The sequence below is a fragment of the Thunnus thynnus genome, chromosome 17 (genome assembly GCF_963924715.1).
Source record: "Thunnus thynnus chromosome 17, fThuThy2.1, whole genome shotgun sequence".
NCBI lineage: Eukaryota > Metazoa > Chordata > Actinopteri > Scombriformes > Scombridae > Thunnus > Thunnus thynnus.
Genome location: NC_089533.1, coordinates 27763483 through 27790420, shown reverse-complemented (window position 1 = coordinate 27790420; position 26938 = coordinate 27763483). Strand labels below are relative to the sequence as shown.

At 40.1% G+C, this 26938-nt stretch overlaps 2 protein-coding genes across 6 annotated transcripts in view; both read right to left on the bottom strand.

Annotated features, from left to right (window-relative positions):
* nbr1b (NBR1 autophagy cargo receptor b) overlaps positions 1–5881 on the bottom strand; it is a 39105-nt gene extending 33224 nt beyond the window's left edge. For all 5 annotated transcript variants that reach the window (XR_010932093.1, XM_067615598.1, XM_067615601.1 and 2 more), the window contains exon 1: positions 5624–5881. Coding sequence is in view for 4 of the 5 variants with exons in the window: in XM_067615598.1 (XP_067471699.1) it covers positions 5624–5725 (102 nt within the window). In the remaining variant the exon portion in view is untranslated. The remainder of the gene's footprint in view (positions 1–5623) is intronic.
* A 972-nt stretch (positions 5882–6853) lies between these two features.
* On the bottom strand, positions 6854–13643 carry LOC137168025 (glucose-6-phosphatase catalytic subunit 1-like). Its single transcript, XM_067570442.1, has 6 exons — positions 13272–13643; positions 10210–10432; positions 9982–10091; positions 9768–9873; positions 9566–9681; positions 6854–8527 (listed from the first exon to the last, which is right to left on the bottom strand). Exons 2-6 carry the CDS (start codon positions 10425–10427, stop codon positions 8004–8006), a joined length of 1074 nt encoding a protein of 357 aa, XP_067426543.1. The 5' UTR covers positions 10428–10432; positions 13272–13643; the 3' UTR covers positions 6854–8003.
* Positions 13644–26938: the final 13295 nt, after the last annotated feature.

Genomic DNA, 26938 nt, shown 5'->3' with positions numbered 1-26938 from the left:
GGCAGATAATGTACAAATGGAGGACATCCAGCAACAAAGATCACACCAAGAGCAGGTGGGGTAACATCTAGGAAACTAAAGGCCTCTCTTGCAGTAGCTAATGTCAGTGTTCCTAAGTCCATCATCAGGAGAATATTGAACATCAATGGTGTGCATGGCAGAGTTGCAAGGAGAAAGCAACTACTCTGGTCTTGAGAAAACCTATCTCTGGTTTTCTCAAGACCATGCAGATAAGCCAGGAGGCTGCTGGAAAAATGTTCTGTGGACGGATGAGATTAAAACTGAACTTCTTGGCTTGAATGAGAAGTGTTATGTTTGGCGATGAGCAAACACTGCATTCCAGCATAAGAACCTTATCCCATCTGTGAAACATGGTGGTGTATCATGGTTTGGGCATGCTTTGTTGCCTCTGGACCAGGACAGCTTGCAATCATGGAACTATGGAAATATGAATTCCGAGCTGTACCAGCCAACTCTACAGGAAAATGTCAAAGTATCCCTCTGTGAACTGAAGCTCAACAGAAAGTGGGTCATGCAGCATGACAGCAAGCCTAAACATAAGTCGTTCTACCAAAGAATGGTTAAAGCAGAAAAAAGTTAATGTCTTGGAATGGCCGAGTCAAAGTCCTGACTTAAATCCTAAAGAAATGCTGTGGAAGGACCTGAAGTGGGCAGTTCATCCAAAGAAGCCCACCAACATCTCCGAGTTGAGACTGTTCTATAAGGAGTAATGGGCTAAAATTCCTCCAAGCAGATGTACAGGGCTGATACACAGTTACCAGAAATGTTTGGTTGAAGTCATTGCTGCAAAATAGGGGTTACTCCAGTTACTGAAAGCAAGGGTTCACATACTTTTGCCTCGCAATTAATAAATGAATAAGTTTAATGTTTTTGTCTCATTTGTTTAATCAGGTTTCCTTTATGTAGTTTTAGGACTAGGCATGAAAATCTGATCACATTTTAGGTCATATTTATGCAGAAAACAAAATGTATGTTACATCATAATTATCATTAACATCAAAAGTACAAACTAAAATTTAACCTTTTGTTGTGGAAAAAGAAGGTGAAATGGTTTTCCTTTGTCTAAATAAAGCCAAAATATTTTGTTTACTTCTTACTTCTTCCTACTTCCAAATGTACTGATGGTCCTGTTTGAATGCAGAGTTTGGACCAACCTAATACAGTATTCATAGTATTCATGATCCAATGGTCAACAGATTCAACGGCTGCAGAGGGACACCAGTCTTACTCTATTCTGATAACTCTGACTGAGAAAGGTCTCTTCACGCATAGTCTCTTTATATAGTATCTTCCAGTGATGAATTTTACAAGCTGGTCAGACACTGAAATGTCCCAGTCAAGATGATCAGTGACTGTGATACATACTATGATGGTCCTCAATCAGGGTTACAAGTAACCAAAACATTTTGATGACACTGTTGGATGAGGAAGCAGCAGCTTCAGGTCTCTGTCAGTGTCATACAGGATGTGTTCAGGCACAGTGCTGCTGTGTGGTAAACCTCAGTAAATAAACCCTGTTTGCCCAAATTAAATAAGAAAACTCAAGTTAAAAGCAAAACATGACTTCCTGAACAGCAGTGAGCGCTCTGTCCAGACTCAGCAACCAAGACTGAACATTGTTGCGTTTTTTTCCCTCACTGCACTGCTCGTTGTGAATCTGCAAAATACAGCTCGAGGTGATTAGAATGTAAACATAAATATTTCTATGGTTTTTAAAAGCCATAATATTTGAATGTGTGTGCAAATACTTTTTCTTTTGCTTACCCTATACCTGCCTAAAACTAGCCACAGATACATATCAGTATACATCATGCAGAGTAAGGATGCAAACAATTATACAATTATATTACATGGTATATGCGGTGTTTGCCGCACCTAAGAGACTTCTGTTGCTTGACTCTAGTCTTTTAGGCAGTTCCTTCTCTGAGGCAAGAAGGTCTGGGGAGAAGTGCTGTCTTACAAACTTGGGGGACAAATGTCCCTTTCTTGCTGTAACTCCATAACCAGCAATTAATTACATAACTACAAATGTGAATTGAACACAGCAAGGCACTTATTAAACTTTATCAAACAGCCAGAGAGAGAAGTATCTCTAGAAAGAAACAGACGTGAAGTTAGCTTATGTTACCACGGAAATGTGTCTTATTAAGAGATAGAAGAAATATTCAAATTCTGAAAGCAGCAATACTGCATATAAAATACTCTATTTCAAGTCACTTAAGACAGGCTTGTTCCAAACATGATAACAGCAAGCTGCATGCTCTTGCACTTAGTAAGCTTGCAGCATACAGAGAAAGACATGCGCCAAATAGCCACAGGACTGTGCTAAACCAAATACATGGAGATGCTGGTAACATTGCATCTGTTGAGAGAAACCGTCAACATGTTAAAGTGGTATCAGATATTGTCATGATGTGTGCCAAACAGGGCATTCATGTCACGGGGCACACAGAAACAGACTCAGAGGAGGCTCTAAATAGAGGAAACATTTTGGAAATACTGATGAATGATTTCGAAGTATGACCCAGAAGTTGAAAACAGGCTTCAGCAGCTTCCACATAATGCTACACCGATGAGCCCCACCAATCCAAACACGAGCTAACGGCCGTGTCTTCGTTTCATTCATGGTGGGGTGATTAAGGAGACGGCTGTTGGATTTGCTGACACGGCTGATATGTCTGCAGACAGGATATCAAGGAAGATCCTGGAAGTACTGGAACCACTGGAGCTGGATTCATCTCTTTGTGTGACATTTTGTTTTGATGGTACATCATGTTGGGAAACAGAGGGAGGGGGTGTTCTTCCCACAAACAAGCAAACCTTCCCACAAGCTGTTTATGTACACTGCAACTCCCAGCAATGGAACTCAGTGTTATGCACTGCTGCTAAAGTGTCAGGAAATATCTGCACCTTTTTTGAAGGTAACTGAGCTAGAGAGAGCTACTGATGTATGATGGAGCTCCAAGTCAGGATCTGTAAGTAAAACACTGCGGCTACTTAACGTCATACTCAGAGAGTCTGGCTGACTTTTCAGGAGAAAGTAGGTGGACAATGTTAGAAGCAGAGTTATTGTTAGAGCAAAAAAAGTTGATCTGTTTGCTTGTGACATTTGGCAAACTATTTGACACCAGTGACTTTGCAATAAAAGGACTACAGAGGTTTACTTTATGTGTCTCAGACGGCATTGATCTGATACAGATTCTATAAAAACAGCTTTACCAAGTTCAGAGAGAATACAGATTGTGATTTTGACAAAGTGCACAAATTAACTGAAGAGTTGATGAGCAAGAATGATATCAGTGTTTGGGATGTCACCTCCTCATGACAGAGAGACTGCCAGCGAGACTGAGTGACACTGTGGTGACCACCTCTTTGGGGGAATGTGGAATGTGGAACACTGTTCTGGACAGACAGATAGCAGAGCTGAACTACAGGTTTCAGGAAGACATATATGGAATCATGCGAGCCGCGGCCTCCTTACTGCCTGGATCCATGACATTTGGTGAGCTGCTGAGGAGCCTGAGTGAACAATTTGGCAGATCCATCACAGAAACTGAATAGTTTTCAGTTTTCATACAACAGATAAGATACAAAATGGATGCAGACAAAACTATCCATCTCAAACGGAAGTGTCTGACAACTATCCAGCAGAGATTTTGTCAGCGCACTGCTAAGGGTTATTATAACCCTGTCAATGACATCATGTACAGTGGAGAGACTTTTCTCGACAACAAATCAGATAAAAACAAGACTGAGGGCTTCAATGTCAACACCTCGCTTGAACAACTTCACCCTTTTGTCTTTTGAACGGGAACTGTCAGACTCATTGGACTACAATGAAATCATATCTATCTTGAACAGTAAGCCCCGACGTCTACACCTCGTCCTGTAGGCATAATTATGGAGTAATACAACCCCAGCGAGACATCAAACGTAAACCTAAAACTGTTCATTTTTTTTGCCATAGTCAATTTGTCTGGCTGTTGCCATCGTAGCCCATTGTGTGTTTCTGCATCATACAAAAATAGTGATGACATGGAATAACTGGCAAAGTTGGCTGTGAATGTTGTTGAAGTTGTGTTTATGGCTGTGCATTACAGGTTTATTATATAACATGGCTTGGGTTGATGCTTAATACTCTATACAGTCGGTGTGTGTGAAGCTGTTTTCATTGTCCCTACATCTGTTATGGGATGCTTGTTCAGATTATGAATATAGTGTCTTGCTGTAGTAACTAAACAGAGTGGATCGGTTAGATCTTTTGGGATGTTGAGGGATGTCAGTATGATGACACGGCATGGCAGAACACTTTCGCGCTTGTAATGTACTGTAAATGCCATTGAGCTGTTTATGTAACGAACTGTGTGTCCCATCCCACTTTTATTCAGGTCCAGCTGCAATTTCATTTCTGGCTATGCCACTGGTTGTGATGTGAAGTAGGAATATAAAGATTTTGTCCTCCATCATTCACACTGGAACTGCATTATGAAGGAACCTATGAATGGTCAATATGAACAGGAGGAATGATTACAGCAAGACAGACAAAAATTGTTAACTTATCCTTTAAACGTGTCAACAATGAAATAGTTTAAAGCTCCAACGTGACCAACCTCCACATCAAAATCTTGCTTACGTGTTAATACTTCAATACTGTTGTCAAAGTAAAATTCTGAATGAGGACTTTAACATGTAATGGAGTATTTTCACAGTGTGGTGTTGTGGCACAGTACACCCACCTAACACCATGACTCTGTTGTTGTACTGATAGAATTACAGCTGTGGAAATATACATACTCATGAATTTGCTAGGCAACAGGTAAACATGGAGGATGTGATGGATAGGACATGAGCAAATATACTTATAAAAACTTAAGAATAAAGGCCTATCTCTAAATATAAGCCTGTTTTAAATAAATATAGCGGCAGTGATAGCAGCCTGTATACTGTTTGTAATCACCTAGTATAGCACTATAAGGCTGTAACATCATTCTTGTTGACCAGTGTTTCTGCACTGTATTTTCTCTAAATGTAGGCTATTATGGGATTAGGCCTACAACAGTTCTGTGTCATATTGTCACTAAAACTATATATTCTCCACTTACATGACTGTAATTACTCAATATTTGGAAAACTCGTGCTGGTCATTCTCTCCGGTGATACTGTAATGTTATTAACAGCTTATATAGAATAATATTCTTTATATTTCCATGAGGTGTGACCAGATGCATACATTTCAGACTGATCAGACCACTTATGTTGAGCTGGTAAACAGGGTTTCCATGACGACAGATCACTATAATAATCTTGTAAGGACGTCTCTGCTGTGCTGTCAGTCTGCTGGGAGGTTTCACAGCTTTCATGTTTTCAGCTCACAGGACAGAAGCTGCATGATGCTGATATTGAAGTAATTCAATGGCAGCTCTATAATAGCCTATCTAGAGCTGACAGGCTATCTCCTTAAGGGGATAAACACAACACTCCGATGTGTCACAACAAAGTCATCGATCACGCTCGGTACTGACTGTGAGTGTATGGGAGCAGGACAGAGCAGCAGCGGGCTGACTGTGTGCGGTGATCGGGCCCGGCGGTCCCCTCTGCTTACCATGGCCTCCATCGACTCCCAGCTCTTGGTCTCGGATCCCGACAGGAGGAAATTCTTGGAATTTCCCCTGAAATTCACCTTCAGATTGATGTAGAAGTCCATGGCGTCGCCTGTCTGCGCGTTAACGCATATTACTCACGACGGACACGGAGCGTTTTCCCGGGCCAGCAACGGCTATTTGGGTTAATCTCGCCAATTCGGTCCACTGTGACTTATCCGAGGAGGGGGGGGATGAGGCGTATTTTGTGTTTACATCAGCGTCCTGGGCACGCCCACCTGCACCATGTGTCCGGAACAGCAAACGTCACTTCCGCTCTCCATTGCTGCAGAGAATCAGGCGGCTGAGTGAGGCGCGGAGACTCACCGCTGGAGGACGGCAGAGCATCACCTCTGATCGAAGCTGTACTGCTTGTGATCAAGTTCATGCTGCCATTGGTCCAATCTGTCTTTCGACAAAACCAATAGTAACAGAAGCATGAAATCATTGTTTCAGAAGGATACTGTCTCCTCCTCAGGGGCTGTGGAGAACTTATTGTCAGTGAAGGGAAGAAGTAGCTATTCTCATCTTTTACTGAATGCATTCATGTCGCTCCATTAGCTACAAATCAGAGTCCTGCTTTTAAAATCCCACTTGCATAAAAGTACAAATTATTATCAGCAAATGTATGGAAAATAAAAAAAAATGTTTGTGGATTTAGCTGATTGTGCTAAACTCAATGGCATAACGACGTGAGAAATATAAGAAAAAAGCATACTATCACATTAGTAAAAGTCCTGGTTTTAAATCCCATATTAGTAAAGGTACAAAATTATTAGTAAAAGTATGAAACGTATAAGTAATTTTTCTGCAGAAAAAAAATCTGCAGTTTAACTACTTTATATACAGTTTGTTATTTTAGTCCAATGATTTCCAGCTATAGGGGTAGGGCCTCTCTGAAGGGTCAAAAGATAACTCTGAGTGGCTGTGAGATAATTCATGGGAGAGGAAAGAAGAAAAAATGTTCTGCCTTACAAATTTGTATTTTATTCATTTATTCATTTTTGGACATTTCTCTTATATTTGCTTTTTAGTGAAACACTGGACATTTTGAACTCTTTTAGCCTCAAACAGTTATTAAAATGAAACCATCTGAGGAGTTTAGACAGAAAACGTCATTAGATTTGCAGTCATAAACCAAACTACTGGAAAAATTAAAATTTGACCTGATAAAGGCAATAGATGAAAAGTCAGAGAATTTAAACTAAATTTATTTCAATCCATCCTGAGGGGAACATGAATGTCTGTACCAGGTGGCATGGCAGTCTATCCAGTAGGTGTTGAGACATTTCACTCAAAACCACAAATGTTAACCTCATGGTGTCACTAGAGGAAGAGTCAAGGGAACACCAAAGCCATTGAGGTGCATCATCTGAGGACCATGAATGTCTGTACAAAATTTTATAGCAATCCATCCATCAAAATTGTATCAGTGGAGAAATACACAAAAGACACATTTTTTATCAGCCTCTGAAAACTTCTTTTTAAATTGTAATTATGTCTCTATAACATGAAATATTCATTACAACATATGCAACAATCAATGTTAAAGCTTGGATAAAAGCATCCTTCTGTATCATTTATAGTTAAACTCTACATGTAATCTGCTTCATCTGGCAACATCAGCAAACAACCCTGCCACTCTCATCAGATTTTGATTCAAATAATGCTAAATGATTGGTTCACAAAAGTACCAGTACATACATCATCTTTTTCTAACTGAGACCCGCCCACTTCAAATCAGTGAGAAGCGCAGACAAAAACACAGATACAGAAAACCATGTCATGTGAAATAACCAAAACTGTTCAACAGATCATTTGGTGTTCATGTAGGATCCTGTCATTTATAGTAAGAAGCTGATTGAGAAAGTATGTCTTCAGGATCTTTAATCTGTTCAAATTTAACGACTGAGCTCTCCACTGATTCTGGCACATGATGTTTACATGAGAGCCCTGGCTCGCAGTTGGTGTTCCAGTCCATCCCAAAGGCGTTGGATAGGGTTGAGGTCAGGTCAAGTTCTTCCATGCCAAACTGGGTAAAGCATTTCCTTCTGGAGCTGGCCTTCTGTATGGAGGCATTGTCATGTTGAAAAAGGAAATGGCAAAACCCAAACTGTTGCCACAAATTTAGAAGTACACTGTTGTCTAAAATATCACTGTATGCTGTAGCATTTAGATTTGCATTAGTTGGATATAAAGACCAAACCGTGAAATACCAAAAGGACATTCAAGTATTGTCCACATACTTTTGGCCATATAGAGAAGATTTAAAGTCACAGCTTCACCAGTATATGACATGATGCACAAAGGTTCACCAGTGCATGTATTGTGCAGCCATCTGCCTCATACCAGCTTCTTCCCCTTGTAGCCCAGTGCTGCAGCCACATAGTAGGGCACAATAGCCACAGTAGCCAGAGGCACAGTGGCACTTTTACAGAATGACAGTAGATAGAACAGAGCCCCATTGTGGACAGGTGGCTTAAAAGCAGAGTCAAATAACTGCAGCAGCACCAGCGTTGCACTTAAAGAGATAAACCTGTAGATGGTGCCGTCAGTTCCCCTGCTGACCACCACTCTGTTGGCGTGCGCATGCAGGGGAGAGTGGAGCCCCAGACCCAGCCCCAGCAGAGTTCCAGTGTTTCTGAACAAGCTGGCGAGTGGGTTGGTGTCCACGCTGACCCACTCTGCCCGGTGGCACCACAGCCGTGCTTTCTCCACACTCCAGAGGAGATCAACACCTACCAGCCAGAGGCACAGGTAGAGGAGGAGAGCCAGGGAGAGGAGGAGCAGGGAGATGAGGAGGTAGGAATGCAGACGGGCCTCATAGATCTGCTTGATTCGGCTGAGGGATTCTGCCAACAGGATACCTGAGAGAAAAAAATTTGTTTTTTTTTTTAAGTAATTTGATTTCAAATATTTCTTTTATTATAGTATTATTAGTACTAGTACTATTAGTACTATGCTGTGATGTGCAAACCACTTTTCCCCTCTTAAAAGTCTTGTTACTTGTTGTCAAGTAACCTTGTACAACCTGGCAAGTATGTATTATAGTCATACCCATAATGCAAAGTTGAATTTAAAAACAAAACTGAGACGAGTGGCAGGTTGGTATATGGAAGCCCATTTCTGCCAGAAAAAAAAAAAAAAAAAGTAAAAAAAAAGTAGTGTTTAATCTCATGGAAAGTCAAAATTATGAAATAATGAAATCCTAAGTCAGTGTTATAAATAGTAAGTCTAAATTTTGACTTTAAAAGTCAATATTATGACATAAGAAAATATTTTGACTTACTAAGTAAAAATGGTGAGGTTAACCAAGACAGCTTTACCAAGAGATTGTGAGTAAAAGTTTTGTCTCATAATTTTGACTTTATGCCGCATTATCCATTATTATCTCATAACTATGACTTTTTAAATTTAATAGTCATATATTGCTGAAATAACAAATGATTATGACTTAGCATTTCAGGATTAAGACTTAATATCACATAATTGTATCTCACTATATTGCAATTATGACATAATAACTTAGCATCTGATAATTATGACTTACAAAGTAAAACATTTAACTTGACTTAAAATTTGTATTTTTTTATTTGCATTCTTTCAAACATTTATGTACAGAAATGTACATAAACAGCATTAGGTTGCATTGTCATATTACGTTTAAAGTAAATATATGCTGCTATCTAAGAAAAAAGAAACAAACAAAAAAAAAAACAACCACTAAGTAGGACGTGGGAATTTTTCCAGCCTCTGATATTCTTTCTGGTGGCAAACAGAGCAATGAATCCACAGAAAATTAAAAGCAATGACAGTTTTCATTTATCAGCTGTAGTTTGTAGATGTACTACATCCAGATAATGGATATCCGAGTTAAACAACAGCATTATGTGTGCTGTCCATACCTATGATAACTCCCATGATGACCTGATGTGGGAAGTGAGCAGCGATGAAGACTCTAGAGATGCACACACACACCTGCACACACCAGAACAGCGTCCATAGTGAGACGCACACACACCTGGAGGAAAGATACATACGTTACCATTCTGACTGAAGCAAAGCACAAAGGTAATACACACTGAATAAAGGAGAGGTTGATCTTACCATTTCTTTATTTGGTTTCCATCTTTCTTCAGCACTGTCGTGAGGAATGATGACATCATGGTGTAGTACACTGCAGCAGCGCCCATGGCATGACCTGATGGACTTCCTGTAAGGGGAGGAAATGGACTCTTTAAGAGATTGACTTGAGTAGATACTGAATTTCAATTTCAGTCAAAATCGCTTTAAATATGTTACTGCTAAGGTATGTGCCTACCTGGCCCAGTCTCACATGTCATAGGGAACTGCTCTATCACTGGCTGGGAGGAGTTGCCATAGAAACGTGTTTCCTGAACCCACCAATAGGGACGCTCTCCAAACAAAAGCCTGAGCAAAAATGGTGTCAAACTTTATAAATAAAATGGGATTTAAAACGGATCTGCACCATCATCATCATCATCATCATCATCATCATCATCATTATTGTCCCAGTCACATGACTCACCATTTCAGCATCAGGTTGACCCAGTCTCCCACTACTGCCACCCACACCAGTTTGACTGCTTCGGCCTGCCGTACATGGAACCATATGGGGAACAGCAGGAAGAAGGTGTTGTGTAGGTCCGTTGCCATGGAGACTAACAGGAAGTAGCTCTGGCTATGGCTGTATTGGGTCTGCAGGTAGTATGTACTGCTCACACCAGAACTGTGGAGCAAGTCCATTACCACTGCAAGAGGGTGGGAAAAGAGACAAAGTGTAATAGCATCTACCTACATATGTTAGTGTGTGTGTGTGTGTTCACTTTACCCAAGACACAGAAACAGGACGCAGATTTAATTAGTATTAGTAATAGTAAATCTGTGTATTTGTCCCGAAGTTATATGTGCTGCAGTTTAGTACGGGTTCAGCTACAGTGAAGCATACTATGTTGGACCTGACTGTGGTGTCAAAACGGGTCATACTGTACCTTGTAATTTTACAATAGGTACCTGCTATTTTTTTTTTTAACATCAGAATGAGGAATGGAATCAGACACTCCACTTGTGTTTTGGATCCCATCCCTTCCAATCTTGTTCATCTCCTCACTCATCACAGAAATCATTAACTCCTCCTTCAGTTCTGGTTCAGTCCCCCATCCTCAAAAAACCTGGACTCAACCCTTACATCATGAGCAATTCCTAGTCCATCTTCAATCTCCCATTTCTTCAAAAATACTGGAATGTTTTGTCGCCTCCCAACTAAAAGTCCACCTCATCTCCAATGACCAGTTCGAACCATTTCAATCCAGTTTCCACTCACAGCACAGCACTGAAACAGCCCTCCTCAAAGCCACCAACTACCTCCTCCTCTCCTCAGACTCTGGTCACCTCAGCATTCTCATGCTCCTCAACCTCACTGCAGCTTTCAACACCATCAACCACACCATTCTTCTCTCCCACCTTGAATCGTCCCTCAACATCACCAGTAATGCCCTCTCCTGGTTAAAAACATTTCTCACAAACAGACAACCGTTCATCAACATCAACATCTGCACCTCCTCCACCGCTCCTCTCACCAACTGCCTCACTGAAATAAATCATGGTATTGGGGTTTCAAATCAGGCTATATTAAAGATGTTCACATCAAACGCTGAGACCAGAGAGATGAGCAGACAACCAACGGGAGTTTATTTCATTACACACGAACATACAGAACTCAGAAAATCATCAATGCAGCCCCCCTTCAACTTCACACCCACACCTATTTATACCAAAAGCAGATGTGACATCCTGTCTATGTTTTTGGCACTTTCGTAAGAAAAATGATCACTTGGACTTTGACCAATGGGTGTAGATGTCTCTGCACCATTTGGACATTTCTGCATGTGGTGTACTTTGCTCCCCCTTTCCTATTATTTCCAGGTGTCTCCCGTTTATCTGGTGGCCTAATGCTTTTTGGATGGGTCAATGAAGGTCAACGTAGGTCAAGCCGATCTGGTAAAAGTTTTGCTTCCCAGAGATTGTAACCAGAACTTTTGAAAACAACTCCTTTAAAGGAGATTGTTTTTGCCTATCCATTGGTGTTGTGCAACCCTAAGTGTTTTGTGTATTACTTTCCCACATGTTCATCATATTTTGGCTTCTACAATGATTGCAATCCAACTTACTCAAACTAAACTGTGATAAATCAGACATGATCATCATCGGCCCAAAACTAATCACAACTTCTGCCTCACCATTGATAACTTTGCTCTGTGTCCCTCCCCACACACCTCATTTTCAACAGCAACAAATCACAAACAAATCACCAGAACTACCTTTTTCCACGTAAAAAAGATTGTCTCCACCTATCAGTCTCCTTCACTGCTGCTGAAACTGCACTGATCCATGCTTTCATTACATCCAAAATTGACTACTGTAACAGCATTCTTTATGGCATATCATCCAAAATCCTAAATAAACTCCAGTACGTCCGGAACTCTGCTGCTTGCCTGCTCACCCATTCCTGTTCCCTGTCCACAATGGATCTAATTCAAAGTCCTTCTCCAGAATCACAAAGCCCTCCATAACCAGGTCCCCTCCCACCTCACTGAACTGCTCCCCCACCACACTCCTTCCTCTGATGCTAACCTCCTGTCTCCACCACTCAGGACCAACCCTGGACCTGGGGTAACCCAGGAGCCCTCTCCATAGCTGCCCCCTCCTTCTGGAACTCTCTCTCCAAACACATCCGAGACTGCACAGATATGTCTATGTTCAAATCACTAAACAAAACTCACCTTTTCAGAACTGCTTTTAATGAGTAATTAATGTTGCGTGTCATGTGTTTTTAGTGTGTTGTGTTCTATGATCATTTTAACTTATGTAAAGTGTCTTTGTGTACCCTGAAAAGCGCTCTATAAATAAAATGGATTTTTATTATTATTATTACCAACAGTATAAATGATTTTTTAATGCCCCACATTGTTATCCCCTTATTCCCTAATGTCACATCTTGTATCAACATGTATGTATTGGTACATACTGTATCGTACTGTACACTGCTAGTACAAAATATTACACTGTAAGGAATGATAGTTTACAATATATCCATTATTACATGATTGACAGTGGAGGTTTTTTTTGTGTATCTGTAATTTAGACATTGATTTGACTGTAATTATACCTATGTACCTTTGGGGTTTTTTGGTAGCCTGGTCAGCAGTGGTTATAAATGTGCACAAATTTTCAAGCACAGTAAGGAATTGATAAATCAGCTTCTATGCACAGAAATTGCAGCAGAATTGATAAATGAGGCCCTGGGTCTGCGAGTTTAAGTTAAAATTCAGAAACAATGACCTCTAGTAGTAGTATAGTAGTATTCAAATTATTTCTAGGGCACAACAGTTGTGTTTAGACTAAACCACTTTTGCAGTTTAAAATGCAGCTTCTGAGGACCCAGCAAAAGGTGTTGAAGGACATAGTTTAACACATACAACACAGGTTTAAACCTATCTTAAACCTTAAACCACATCTAAGCTGATGACAGAGCACCTGTCCTGGTGAGGAAATAAATGAACAAATATAAGTAGACAGAATCATACTTACAGAATTTTGTAACAAGTTCCCAGTTAGTATATCTTCTTCTTGTCTGAAAAATCCAGTTTGGGCTGGATATGGGCTGCACAAACAACAAATCAGTGTTCTAGTGTTGCTATAAACAGCAGCCCTATCACTACAGCCAGTGATGTGTGTGTATGAGTGAGTCCTTCATTTAAGTGGTCTCAAAGGTGTCTGCCGAGATGCGCAGTGACACAGCCTGTGCCTGAGTGTTGGGTAAAGCATAAATGTTTGTGGTGTAATGCAGTGTTTACAAAAATCAAAACTGGATCAGTATGTGCTTGGTAAAAGCACAGAGCTAGATGTTTGTGTGTGATGGATGAATGGGTCATGAGTGTGTGTGTGTGTGTGTGTGTGTGTGTGCCCGCTAGTCACACATATGGGTCACCTGGTCCTCAGGCATGGACTTTGGACTGGAGTGAGAGAGGATCACTAGAAGGGAGGAGGGGAGCGAAGAGGTTTGATCTGATGACACGGGTAAATATGCCATTGTGGTTTTAGCACCTGATAAACCAGGGTGGTCAAAAACAGCAGCTCTGTTGTGTAAAGTAACTAAGTATATACTGTATTTAAAGCCCCTATTTGTAATTATTGTATATTCTTTCAAGTTAATTCTGTTGGCATAAATTTTGTTATTAGAAAAATAAAACAATCTTGTTGAAGTTTGGTGCAGACTACCCTATTCATCCTTAAACCATCTATTTATGGTTAACCATGAGGCCTGTGGAGGAACAGGAATGCAATACAGTAAAAACAATTGGCTAAAAGAGGCTAAAGGGTTCTATAGAGTTGAGTAGAGCTGCATGGTTAGGTGATGATGCTCAGTGGGTTCATTACTACAAATAATCCCTTTTACATTACATTTGATCCATTGTTAATCTTTTTTTTAATTAAAATAATGATTAAATGTATTAATTTATTTAAATTATTTAATTCTTTCATTTATTCTGTCTAAGTATAAATTACAATGTAAATGTGTCATTTTTCAAATAAGATATAAAATATTGTCAGTAAATGCAAACAAGAGAAAGTGTCAGACAACAGGAAAGAGAAGGGGTTAACAGTGGAAAGTAGGGTACTCCTTGAAAAATAGTTTTCATGTTGATCAGCACTGTGTTCTACCTGTGCGACACCGTTCCACTTCCCATCCACAAGTTTCCACTGTGATACAGGATCAGGTCATGTCGTGATTTACCATGCGGCTGAGGAGGAACGCATGTACGCATGCATGTCCACGTGTAACGTGTAAACACATCTGCCAGTCTGCAAACACATGCATGGATACACACAGACCAAGCATCCTCTGCACATCCCCTCTCCACTCCCCAGCAGTCGTTCTTTCCATTTCAAAATCTTATCTTTCTTTTCTTTCTAGGGCTTAAATTGTAGTCTCTCCCTTCCTTCTTTCTGCCACTTATAATCTAACTCGTCCTTTTTCCTCTGTCAAAACCAAGGGTCAGTTAATAAAAAAAAGAAAGAAAGAAACACAATAGAAATATACTGTATCTCTGGATAATTTCAGTTTTCAATTAAAAAAAACAACAATTTTCTCATTGAAGGCATATTAATGATGTTTGACTTGCTTGTACATACAAAAAATGACAGAAGTAGATGGGTGTAATATAATTCAAGCTAACAGAATACAGTCATGCTAGTAGTTTTGTAAATCTATACTTGGCAAAGCTATTGTAAATGCTAACCCTATAATATTACAAGTCATCTTGAGGGGTAGACAACAACAGTTCAAGACATTCAGTCGTCTGCTCTGGTTGCCATAAATGTCTGTACAAAATTTCATGGCAATCCATGTCATACTTGTTAAGATATTTCACAGGACAATTGAAACTTGTAATTCAATAAACTTATCTGCTGGTGGCGCCAGAGAAAATGTCAGTGGATCACGTGAACCAGTGAGATTAATCCCCTGGGCACCATGGATATCTGCACCAAATTTCATGGCAATCAATCCAATAATTGTGAACATGTCACTAAAAACCAAAATGTCAACCTAATGGTGGCATTTAAGGAAAAGTCAGGGCATTACAAGTTAGTTGAATTAATCATAAACATTGCCCTCCCAAGAGCCATGCTGCTAGCATGGCAAAAAGAGAGCTTGAGAGACATGTTTAAACCCTACCTACTTTCTCACTGGCACACACCTGGCCAAATATTGCATGAAGTGGGTATGTTAGTCAGAATGTTGGTTTCAGAAAGTAAGACGCAGCCCAATGTTGGAAAGGTGTGGGGGGAGGGTATTCGACAATCTGACTTTGTCTTTGACCCCTTTATGACAATATCCCCCTAGGGTATTGTGGTGGAAAACTGTTCTTCCATGGATAGGCCAGTAATTGTGCAAAGAAAACATTTACATCTATAGCAGATAGTTTCTATGGGAATACAGAAGGGGAGAATCAACACTGTCATATTTTAATCTCCTGGGTGTGATGAGCAAAGGTGTATTATGAGAAATGTGGAAGAGGCTAAGTACAACTGATACACGTTAGAGAAGTGTGAGACACCTTTGTTTTCTGTAGCTGAATCACACTTGGATTATTACCAAAGTGTCAAGGTCAAACAAGGAGGAGTCTAGAAAATAAGCTCCACATTGGGAGGGGTTATGAGAGGTATATAATTTAATGTTTTATGGTTTTTCATTAGGTTCTTTATCCCGGGATCAAGGCCTCGGTTTGCTTTGTTTTGCTCTTTATGCAGAGTAAACCTATTCACATTGAACTCTACCAGCTTCCAGTGTATTTCTTTTAGTCTTTCTCTCATAAGTTTTGAGTTTAATACTAAGTTGTGGCTGACCTGAAGATTTATTGGCCCATCTGAAGATTTCCCACAAGATATGGTGAGCCATGCCAAGAGAGTGTCGGAGGCTTTTTAGGAGGAGTATTAGATATCTAACAGGAACCAAACGCAGAGTCCGGAATGCAGATATGATGAAAAACTCTCCTTTATTGTGGATGGTCATGAACAGAGCTGAACAGAGCTGAACAGAGCTGAACAGAGCTGAACAGAGCTGAACAGAGCTGAACAGAGCTGAACAGAGCTGAACAGAGCTGAACAGAGCTGAACAGAGCTGAACAGAGCTGAACAGAGCTGAACAGAGCTGAACAGAGCTGAACAGAGCTGAACAGAGCTGAACAGAGCTGAACAGAGCTGAACAGAGCTGAACAGAGCTGAACAGAGCTGAACAGAGCTAGCAGATGGAACAAAACAAATGATCCAAAGACTCAACTCAAAACCAGACCTTAAATACAAACTAAACTAATCAGGGAATGGGGAAACAGGTGACGAGACACAAGGGCAGGCTGAGAGTGATTGGCTGAGGAAACACAGGAAGCAGGGCAGGGCTGACGAGACTGATACAGGGCAGGTGTGGGGAAGACACAGAGCAGAGCAGGGCTAACGAGGGTGAAGTAGGGCAGGTGAGGAGGAGTACATGAACACACAAGGGAAACACAGTAACAAAACCAAAACCCAGAAAACACAATACTCTAAATACAACCCACACCAACCTGTCCAAGAACCATCATGAACCTAAACTAAAGTATACAACACACCAGACTAACAAAAGGCAGTCCAAACCCACCACCCAAATATAACAAGAAAACCCATATGACCCGAAGGACTAAACAGAAGTGCAAACCAGGAGACCCCAAAGAACACAAGAACATAAAAATACCAAAAAACACACCAAGTCCAGGCAGGGTGTGACACCCACAAGCAGCCAATAAGTGTCACCTACAGCAGTCCAACCACCACCATTGTATGCTAGCTGACAGCAAGCACCACAAACAATGCATGCAACTACAGACACAGTAACAGGAACTTCTAACAGTAACAGACTTCTTCAACATCTTATGCAGCACTACTAAATGAAGCCAGAGAAGCGGAAAGTCAGGCTGCAAGAAGATGCAATACAGGACCAACACATACATCTGACCTAACACACACATCTACCCCCAAAGTAAAAGAGATGAAAGGAAAAAAAGTAGGATGAGAAAGAGAAACATCTCATAGAGTTGGAGGATAGTAACAGTGTGGACAGTAAAACAAGCAGTGGCAATGATACTGACAACACTGATGATACAGAAGAAACAAATGCTGACTTTGATGAGAGACTGGTGACAATCATGATGAAAATAGAAACCAAGAAAAGAGCTTAAAAGAGCAGACAATGAAACAGAGAAAGAAATAAAAAGGAATTGGCTGAAGCTCAAAGAATGTTAAAAGAAACAGAGGAACGATTGAGAGAGTCTGAAAGACTCAAATCCACATGTGTCATTGATAATGGAAGACGGATATGAGTCACAGGACTTAGGTCCCATAATCAAAAGAGCACTACAAGTTTAGCAATTGTTTCCACTTGGCAACCCAAACATTCACATATCAACAGATAATCAGTTCCTCAGAATCTCACACAAAACAGGGGAGCAAGGTGTAGCTGGTGGTCTACTACTAAGTGACAGACCTATCATGCAAATGTCAGTGTTACATGATAAAGACAGCAGTTGTTGCAGCAGATACCAGATTGTCTTTGGTCAAAACATAAAAGAGATCAAGGGTTATTGAAGTCAGCACAACCAGTGGAAATCAAATTGAAACCAGGGGCTAAGCTACCATATAAAAGACATTACCCTCCTACACTACAGGCAATGGTAGAGATAAAAACCTACAATAGGTTTGTTGCAGTCTGGAGTGTTGGTAAAAACCCAAAGCCTATGCAATTCTCCAATCTTTTCAATAAAGAAACCCCACTCAAATGATTACAGGTTGGTGCATGATCTACACTGTGGTAGATGTAGAAACCCCAGTGATACCTGATCCACATATTCTGCTATCAAACATCCCATCAGACACTAAATGGTACAATGTGATTGATTTATGTTCAGTATTTTTTTAGTTTGCCTTTACATCCAGATTTTCAATACCTGTTTGCATTCACATACAAAGGAGAGCAGTATACCTACACTAGGATGCCACAGGGTTGTTGTGAGAGTTCATTTCCCATTTTTAACAGAATTTGTTCCAAGATTTGCAGCATCTAATCACTGAAAGAACACTGATACAATGTGTGTTTGCTAATCTGTAGCTCATCAAGTGAAAAGTGTGAAAGACATTCAATAGCAGTGCTAAAAGCATTAGCAGAAGGAGGTCACAAAGTAAGTAACAATAAAGTAGAATATCTTGGCAGAAGACTAATAAGTGAAAATAGATATATTGCTCCCTAACAAATTGAAGTAATAATTAAAGCACCCAAACCACAAACAGTGACCCAAATGCTTTCCTTTTTGGGCATTGCAGGGTATAGCAGACAGTAGAACTGTGACTATGTATTGAAAACAGTACCCCTCAGGGCAATGATTAAAGCAACAGGGCAAATAAATAAAGTAAATTTTGTCATCAGATGGTGTACGCGTAGGCTCCATGCCGACATCTGCGTACCTGCAATTTGTTGTGTACGCATGGACCTGTCCGCACCAGTCCGCGCAGTCACGATGCTGTCTTCCGCTCTGGAGTATAAATTAAGTTTTAGGTGTATAAGCACCAATAAGCACCACTACACTGAAGGGAGTGAGTGTGGTGAACAGGTGGAAGTCATTGTCCATGTGAAAAGAGCTACTTCTTTTGAACTGAAGGAGCCAACTCTCCGTCATTTTCGAATTATTTTGAGTTAAGTTTGTCCACATCTTTTATGTATGAACATGAACCGCTAACCATGGACTGTGAGTCCTGACGAGGCTGGACATCTGGTTGGTGAAAGAACTGGTCCGATGAACTACTAAGAGGGAAGGAGACTGAGAGCTTGCAGAAGTAAGCCCATTTCCTTACAAGTCCAGCTGCCAACGCCACTCTTATGCTCACATTCAGCCGGTGGCCAATGCGTTCCCCTAGACTAATTAAATTGTCAGTGCTCAGGCTGCTTGTGTCGTGACACTGAAATCCTTTTCTCACAGCTGTACCCAAACTTATCTCTTCTCTTTCCCTCTATTGTTGCGTTATTTCAGCTTCCTATTTTCCCACTTGCATCCATATACCCATCAACTCAGTGTTTTGATACATTAAGTCCACTGACACCCTTCCCTCCCTTCTCTCTTAAGGCCTCCATTACTTCTCTTCTACAGACATACAACACAGTATGTACAGTAGCTAATGGATCATGAACCATATGGCTACCTGCACACTGGTTGACTTGATTGAGAAATTAGGTCACACATGCATGTGCCTAAACTTCACAACACACTCTTATAGCCAGGGTTACTGCCTTTGTTTACTGCTATGATCTTAGCTAGTCAGGATATCGAAAGGAGCTGATAAATCATTGCTGTCTGCCAAAGTGTCTTTTTAGAACCTAACACTGGGTGTCACCAGAGTAACACATTATTAAAATCTATACAAAAGAAAGCTGAAAGCTGCATTAGTCAATACTTTCATATCAACAGTGTTGGGCCTTGGCTACAAGTTTGGCTATCAGTAATAATTAATGATTATCAAGATGATTATTTATTATTGAAATCAATAAAATTATTAATAAGAATTAATAACGGGGCACCTCCCTGGAGTCAGGGAAAAGGATAGCCAATTCAGTCTCAAAGTGTACTAATCTATCAATTTGGAACTTTGCCTAACAATTAACTTAATAACTATAAACAAAATTACCATATCAATAACTAGTCAAGGTTGAAGGATTTTGGAGTTCTTTGCAGAGCAGAGGTTGGCAAAATTGGTTGGCTTATTCTTGTGCAACATTAAAACAGACAACAGGTAGGCCTATATCCAAAAGCATTTATTTAACAAAAAGGTAAATGAGCAAAACGCACAATATTAATCTAGCTAAGTGTACTTATATACAAGTATGTGTGTGTGTGTGTGTGTGTGTGTGGAAGACAATGGCAAGATGGCTGAAGCCACCTGGTGACTGAACACATGGCATGCAGACAATATGGTCAACAGAGGGGACTACAAAGACAAAAGGCCAGACCGTGTGGTGTCTTGAACTCCATGTGCTGCCTGAACCAAAGTTTGCAAAACTGGGTTTTAAACCTCTTAACTGTGTGGTTCTTTGTTTAAGGCCAGTTGGTGTAGGATCAAGGTGCCGGGTTAGGAAGAGGTTAGTTGCATGCAAGGCCTAGTTACTGGATGTAACGTGTTAAGTATGCTGACATTAACCTAGCAGTGTGGCTATGCTATAACCTGACTATGAACAACAAGGACATCACAACAATAGTTCAATGAATAACCTTAACCAAATACATGCACAGTACATTGATTAAGTTAAACATTCATGCTTAGCCGTGCTATGCTTCACTATGTTGCTAGACTATGCCCAGTTGTTACCAGTCCATGGAGAGAAAGAGATGCTTTATGGCATTCTGATTCTTAGCTGGTGAATCCGTGGAAGAGACAGGCTGAGAAGGGTTTGACTCCAAAGCTGAAAGATGCAGGCGTTGCATCAGAGACAGCACTCCAGTCGTGCAGGTCTGTCGGCCCAGGTCACTCCTTTTAAATCAGCCAGCAGACTTGTGGGGTAGCTGCTGGCACTAGATACCTTTAGTTTCTGAGTCTCAGGCAGGCTCTCACGTCTTCTGCCGTAATGAGTTCTGTGTGTGTGTCTGCTGTGAGCAGGCCACACAGGAGAGCAGAGAGCTGCTCCAACAGAGATCTGTGAGGAGAAAGAGGAGCTGAGAGCTGCTCCTTCAGCAGCTGGAGGTGAAAGAGAGAGAGAGGAGGGTGTTCTCTAGTTTTGTTAACCTGGATCCATGGGTGGAGCTTCACACTTTAAGTGTGAACACCCAGCACTCAGGTTTCTTGGAGTCTTGAAACATGTGGAAAACTGTGGTCCACATGTAGTCTCAAAGACAGTGTGAAAGGTTGCAACAAACCCACAGGGAATGATCACCAACTCTGCAGTTTCCCTCAGCTGTGTCTTTTATCTAAATGTTTTGGTTTTATGCAATGCCGATTTTTGTATGTCTGCAAAATGCAGGATTGAAACATATTTTTTTGACAGTTATACAAGAATGTTAAAAGACCTGTACCACCTGCAAGGCTGTCTTTACACATAAAATACATCTAACACAGCTATGGACTGTCAGTACCAAACACCTCAACATTTGCCCATCAACTTTAATAATCAGTTTCAACACAGATAGAGCAGAAAGGTCCGCTCACTAACTGATCTGCTGCTATTTGTGTTTCTAGACAAGACATCAACCTGATATCTGCAGACTACTAGCTAGCAACAACTAGAGACAGACTAGTAGAGATTAGTGGAATGCTGCCCGAATCACATCAACTAGATGCGAAATAGAAATAAGTAAAATAGGCAAAATACAGAAAGTTGATTTGTGATTTTAGAGAGCTCCATGTGTTTGCATCTCTGCTTACTGAAGATATGCAAATTGTGGCATTTGCGCTTTCTGCAATTTTTATTATGGACCAATAACTGTGCTGAAATGTGAAGAAAAATCTGAACCATTAACTGCAGCAGCTGGAACATTAAAATATCAGTTTTTGTAAACCAAAAATATTCAGGGCTATCTCACCTTCATGTAGTTTTTCCAAGTTTGTTTTTGAGTGTGGCCAAAATGTGCTTATTGCTGCGTCTTAGGGAAACACAATCACTACAACTGGCAACTACTGTAGTTACACTGTTTCCGTCCATTTGTCAGATTTTTTGGTATTTTGCCTTTATTTGAAAGTCAGTGTGGTGAGACAGGTGCCAGGGAAAGAGAGAGGGGGATGTGGCATGCAACGGGGGTCCCTCGGCCATGAATCGAACCGTGGAAGTTGCTGTATCAATAAGTGTATTTGGCGTGTGGGAGATTTGGCGGAGTTCTATAACATAAGATGTCTAACAAGGATATCAACTTCTCCGGGGTCTATCCATCCAAACATAAGTAACATCACTCTGTGTGTCTGTCAGTGATTTCACACAAGGAATATATATTAGTTCACATAAAGCCCATAATATTTAAAACATTATATATTTCTTTAGTTGGTGTAATAACAGTATTTTGTAACTTTCATCAAACTCAATGCGTGTCAGAGGAGATGGTTATCACTTTGAACTTTTTTACATGTTTGGTTATGGTATAATAAGAAGAGAAGAAAAAATAATTAAACCTAAAAAATAAATTTGGTTGATTTTGCAGTCAAAACATGTCTGTTTGTTATTTTGCTATCCTGTCCTGCTTCAGGACAACAACAACAAAATCCAGCTACAGGGAATTATCCTTTAATAAGATTTAGTGGGTTTGATGAGTTAAAGGAAAATTACTAGCATTATCTTGCTAACCATAACCCACAGAAATTATTTTTGTTCTAGTTCATTTGAAAGGACACAATGTCTTGAATTCCAATGCTTAATGTATTTGACAACAAACAGAGAGAAGTGTATGATATTCACGGATTACCCTGTGCCAGCAGGCAGAGCTTCCTCCGGCAGGTGATGGCGCCCTCCTGCGTGTACTGACCAAACACAGTCTCTGGCAGGAAGAGCAGCATGCCACAGCACAGTGAAGAAACAGTAAGGCAACAGGAAGACACCTGCACACAGAGAAATACACCTTTAACCTGCAAGGAAAACTGTCATGCTGCCCAACAGAAGAGGATTCTTTTTACAGTCACAATTAAAAAAAAAAAAAAAGACTTTCTGGCATGCAAGAACTTTGTAATAATTAACAGTTAATATAAAAGTAATAAAAGTTAGTTGAATATATGTAACAAAATATTAAGGGATGTCTTTTTTAGCGGGTATTCAAAATTTAACAGTTGGTGTGTAGCAAATATGATATTTAACATATTCAATAGCTTACTTTAGCATGCTAATATTCGGTGATTAGGTGGAAGAATTCAGATCATTTACTTCAGTAAAAGTACCAATACAGCAATGTAAAAATACTCCTGCATGAAAAGTCTTTCTTAAGTAAAAGTACATAAGTATTATTAGCTTGATGTAGTTAAAGTATTGCAGTAAAAGTAGTGGTTTGGTTCCTCTGACTGATATGTCTTTAAATTGCATCACATCTGCATAATTCTTCTTTTCTTATGTAGTCATGTGTATGACATTCAAGAATAAAATGCATACGTATATCATGCAATATGTTTCAGTGAAAGATTACAAACAAACACGTTTCTTTATGGCATACATGTGTGTGTATGTGTGTGGTGATGGAGCTCCTGAGGCTACAGAGTAGTACTGACACAGTGAATGGACTCTTTGTGAATGTTTTGATCACTAGTATTTCTTCCTTTGAAAGGATTATTTGATTTATCCTACAGTATATATCATATTGTATCAGAAGTATACATACATGTTGTATGGACCTAGTTTTGGGAAATACACTTGTTCACTTTCTTGCTGACAGTTAGATCAGAAGATCGATTCAGCTCTCGTGTGTGTAAGGTAAATACAGACGGGTGACAAATTAAAGGAAAAACTGGTCCACGTCTGAATGCTTGACTCCTACAGTGAGGGGATCAGGTGGCTCTGTTATGCTGTGGGGGGCATTTTGCTGGCATGGTTTGGGTCCACTTGTCTCCTTAGAGGAAAGGGTCACTGCAAATCAATGCAAAGTTGTTCTGGGTCATCACCTTTATCCTATGATGAAACATTTCTATACTGATGGGAGTGGTCTCTTCCAAGATGTCAATGCCCCAATTCACAGGGAACGAGGGGTCACTGAATGGTTTGATCAGTATGAAAATGATGTGAATCATGTGCTATGGCCTTCACAGTCAGCAGATCTCAACCAAGTTAAACACCTATGGGAGATTTTGGACTGATTTGTTAGACAGCGCTCTACACCACCATCATCAAAACACCAAATGAGGGAATATTTTTTAAAGAATGGTGTTCATCCCTCCAGGCAAGTTCAGAGACTTGTAGAATCAATGCCAAAAAGCATTGAAGCTGTTCTGGTGGCATGTGGTGGCCAAACACCTTACTAAGGCACTTTATATTGTTTTTCCTTTAATTTGTCACCCATCTATATGTTGCTGGGTCCAGTAGCCGGTTAGCATAGCTTAGCACAAAGACTGGAAACATGGGTAAACAGTTAGCCTGGCTCTGTCCAAACACAAAATCCAACTACCAACACTTCTAAAGCTTGCTGATTAACATGTAATATATATTGTTTTTTTTTAATCTGCACACAGTTTTACAGGGGTTATGTGCTCCACTATTTCCTGGGCCGGAGCAGTAACTTCCTGTCTCAACTGGTTTGCCTGTCAACTGGTCCCAGCCAAATAACCTGTCACAAAACTCCCCATCAAACAGTTTTGGTTTCAGTCAAAACTGCCCATTGGTTATTTAAGTGTCCTTAACCAAGTGGTTCCCAGCCTCTACACAGCAAATAAATATAAAATATATAAATATGCAACTGGGGCTTTGCACAAAAAGTTTTTATTATAAAATTTACCAATAATACCAGATGACTTGAAGACTAATACTCTCTAAGAGATCCCTTAATTTTGTTGAAATTAACAAAAGAAAACTTGATTTTCTATCCTATCCTGTCCCATGTAGTAGAGTATATATGATCATAAATATGATGCATCCCGTTTCTCCTAAAACCATTCTGCTCATCCTAACACCTAATAAGATCCTAGGTAATTTATAAACTGTACTGAGTAATCTAATACCTCTGTACTTCAATGTAACTCTACTGTAAACCTTTGCAGAATAACAAGTACACATATGAATGAACTGCTCATGTCAACACTTTATTTGATTTATTTCACTTCACCGACTGGTACATGAGCTTGGCAAGGAGTAGTGCTTAACTTGCATTAAATAACAGGCTGAGATATTGATTTGATTAAATACTACAGTAGTTTATTGTGACGGGAAACTAAAGTCCTGGTCCAGAGTCAAGATTGTTGTCTTCTGCATATATGGCAGAACACACCCATATGGCCCCACAAACAAAAGTCTTCATGTCACCATTCGATCCCTTTTATACAACAGTATAAGGGGTCATGGCTTTTGTGCATGTTCTTGTTGTTCCCTGCCTACTTGTTGCCTGCTCTCTGCTAGCTCCATTCAACCCCTTTTCTGCTCTCTATTTTGAAAATAAAACAGTGTTAGGTGTCATGCTTTTGTGCAGCTACATGTTGTTCCTGCCTCTTAGTTGTCATACAAAAGTAATCTTAGCACCAGTGGATCCCTTTTTAAATCTTAAAACAAACAAACCAAAAAAAACAGTGTTAGGTGTCATGCCTTTTGTACACACTCTTGTTGTTCCTTGCCTCCTTGTTGTCTGCTCTCTGCTAGCTCCATTCAACTCCTTTTTTCTCTCTATTTTGAAAAAAAAAAAACAGTGTTAGTTGTCATGTTTTTGTGCATGTCCTTGTTGCCTCTTTGCTGTCTGCCCTGTTGACGCCCACCCCCCTTTATTTTAATACAACATTGTTCAAGTTAAGTCAGTTTTATTTGTATAGCTCAAAATTACAAATCACTTTAGCCTCAAAGGGCTTTTTGTTCTGTACAGCAATACTTCATCCTCTATCTTTAGTGTTAATAAGGAAACTGTCCCCCGAAAAGACCTTTAACAGCAAAAAATTGAAGAAACCTCAGGAAGAGTAAGAGGGGATGGATCCTCTAATGGGTTGAGACTTGACTTGATTTTCTGAACAGAAGTTAAAATTGGTGTAATAATAATACTGAAACTACAACCAAGAAGATTTTTTGCACACTTTTTGCAAGCCAGAAGCAACACCTTCATTCAGATGAGTCACTAGTCAGCCAGTCAGACAGCCAGTCTAAGCTGAAGTGATGGAAAATGTGATATACATCCTGGTAATGGAGAGTGTGATGGCCAGTGGAAGTAGAGGGAACAGCTGACATAGCTTCTTGCTTTTGGAAGTGTTCTGAGAACAGCCCTGTGTCAGTTCTACAGACATATATTGAATGCTGCCCAGAGACATAGAAGAGAGCTTAGGGACATTTAAGTAACTTGCTTCCTGTATGTCATTATTAATTCACTAAATCCATTTCCATCACACTTTGTCACATTTTGCTTTTATCAATACATCAACTTTTCCACCTAATCCAAGCATAAAAACATTTTTATTTATATTTTTTTCAAATTTCCATGCATGTTTTTTTATGTGCACATTTTTTTAAAAAATTGTATAAAAAAGGGTGAATGGAATTCCACTTATTATATCAGGGAACTCAATTTTGCAGCAGCAGCAGCATTGTGCATTGTACATGACAGAATACCACCAGCCCTTTTCTGTCTGAAGGTTTTCATCTGATGTAGAATCTCAAAATTCGTTCACAATTTCAAATCTGAAACATGATGGGAATGTTTTCTCAGCAAACATCCCGCTTATCAGACTCAACTGCTCTTGGCAGGGCTCTGCCTCTTAAATTGGCCTGTGATGGCAGGTGACCTGAGAACAACCCTCTCTGGTTGGCTGTTGTATATATTTAAAAGAATGCTGAGAGGAAGAAGAGGACTGCTAGCTCCCTGTCCAACACACACACACATGCACACACACATTTAGGAATGTTTATGGACTGCAGGATGGATAACGGTGCTGCTTCTCACGACGTTAACATACACACTTGCATGGATCTCTGGCTTCTGCACACACAGTTCAAATTAACACACATTCAAGCATGCACTCATTCACACAAA

Excerpts from the sequence above, each read along its gene's own strand:
- LOC137168025 (XM_067570442.1), bottom strand. The coding sequence starts at position 10,427 with ATGGACTTGCTCCACAGTTCTGGTGTGAGCAGTACATACTACCTGCAG. Across the intron at positions 9,874-9,981 it reads GACATGTGAGACTGGGCCAG|GAAGTCCATCAGGTCATGCC; the intron begins GTAGGCACATAC and ends CTCCCCTTACAG. Across the intron at positions 9,682-9,767 it reads GGAAACCAAATAAAGAAATG|GTGTGTGTGCGTCTCACTAT; the intron begins GTAAGATCAACC and ends TCTTTCCTCCAG.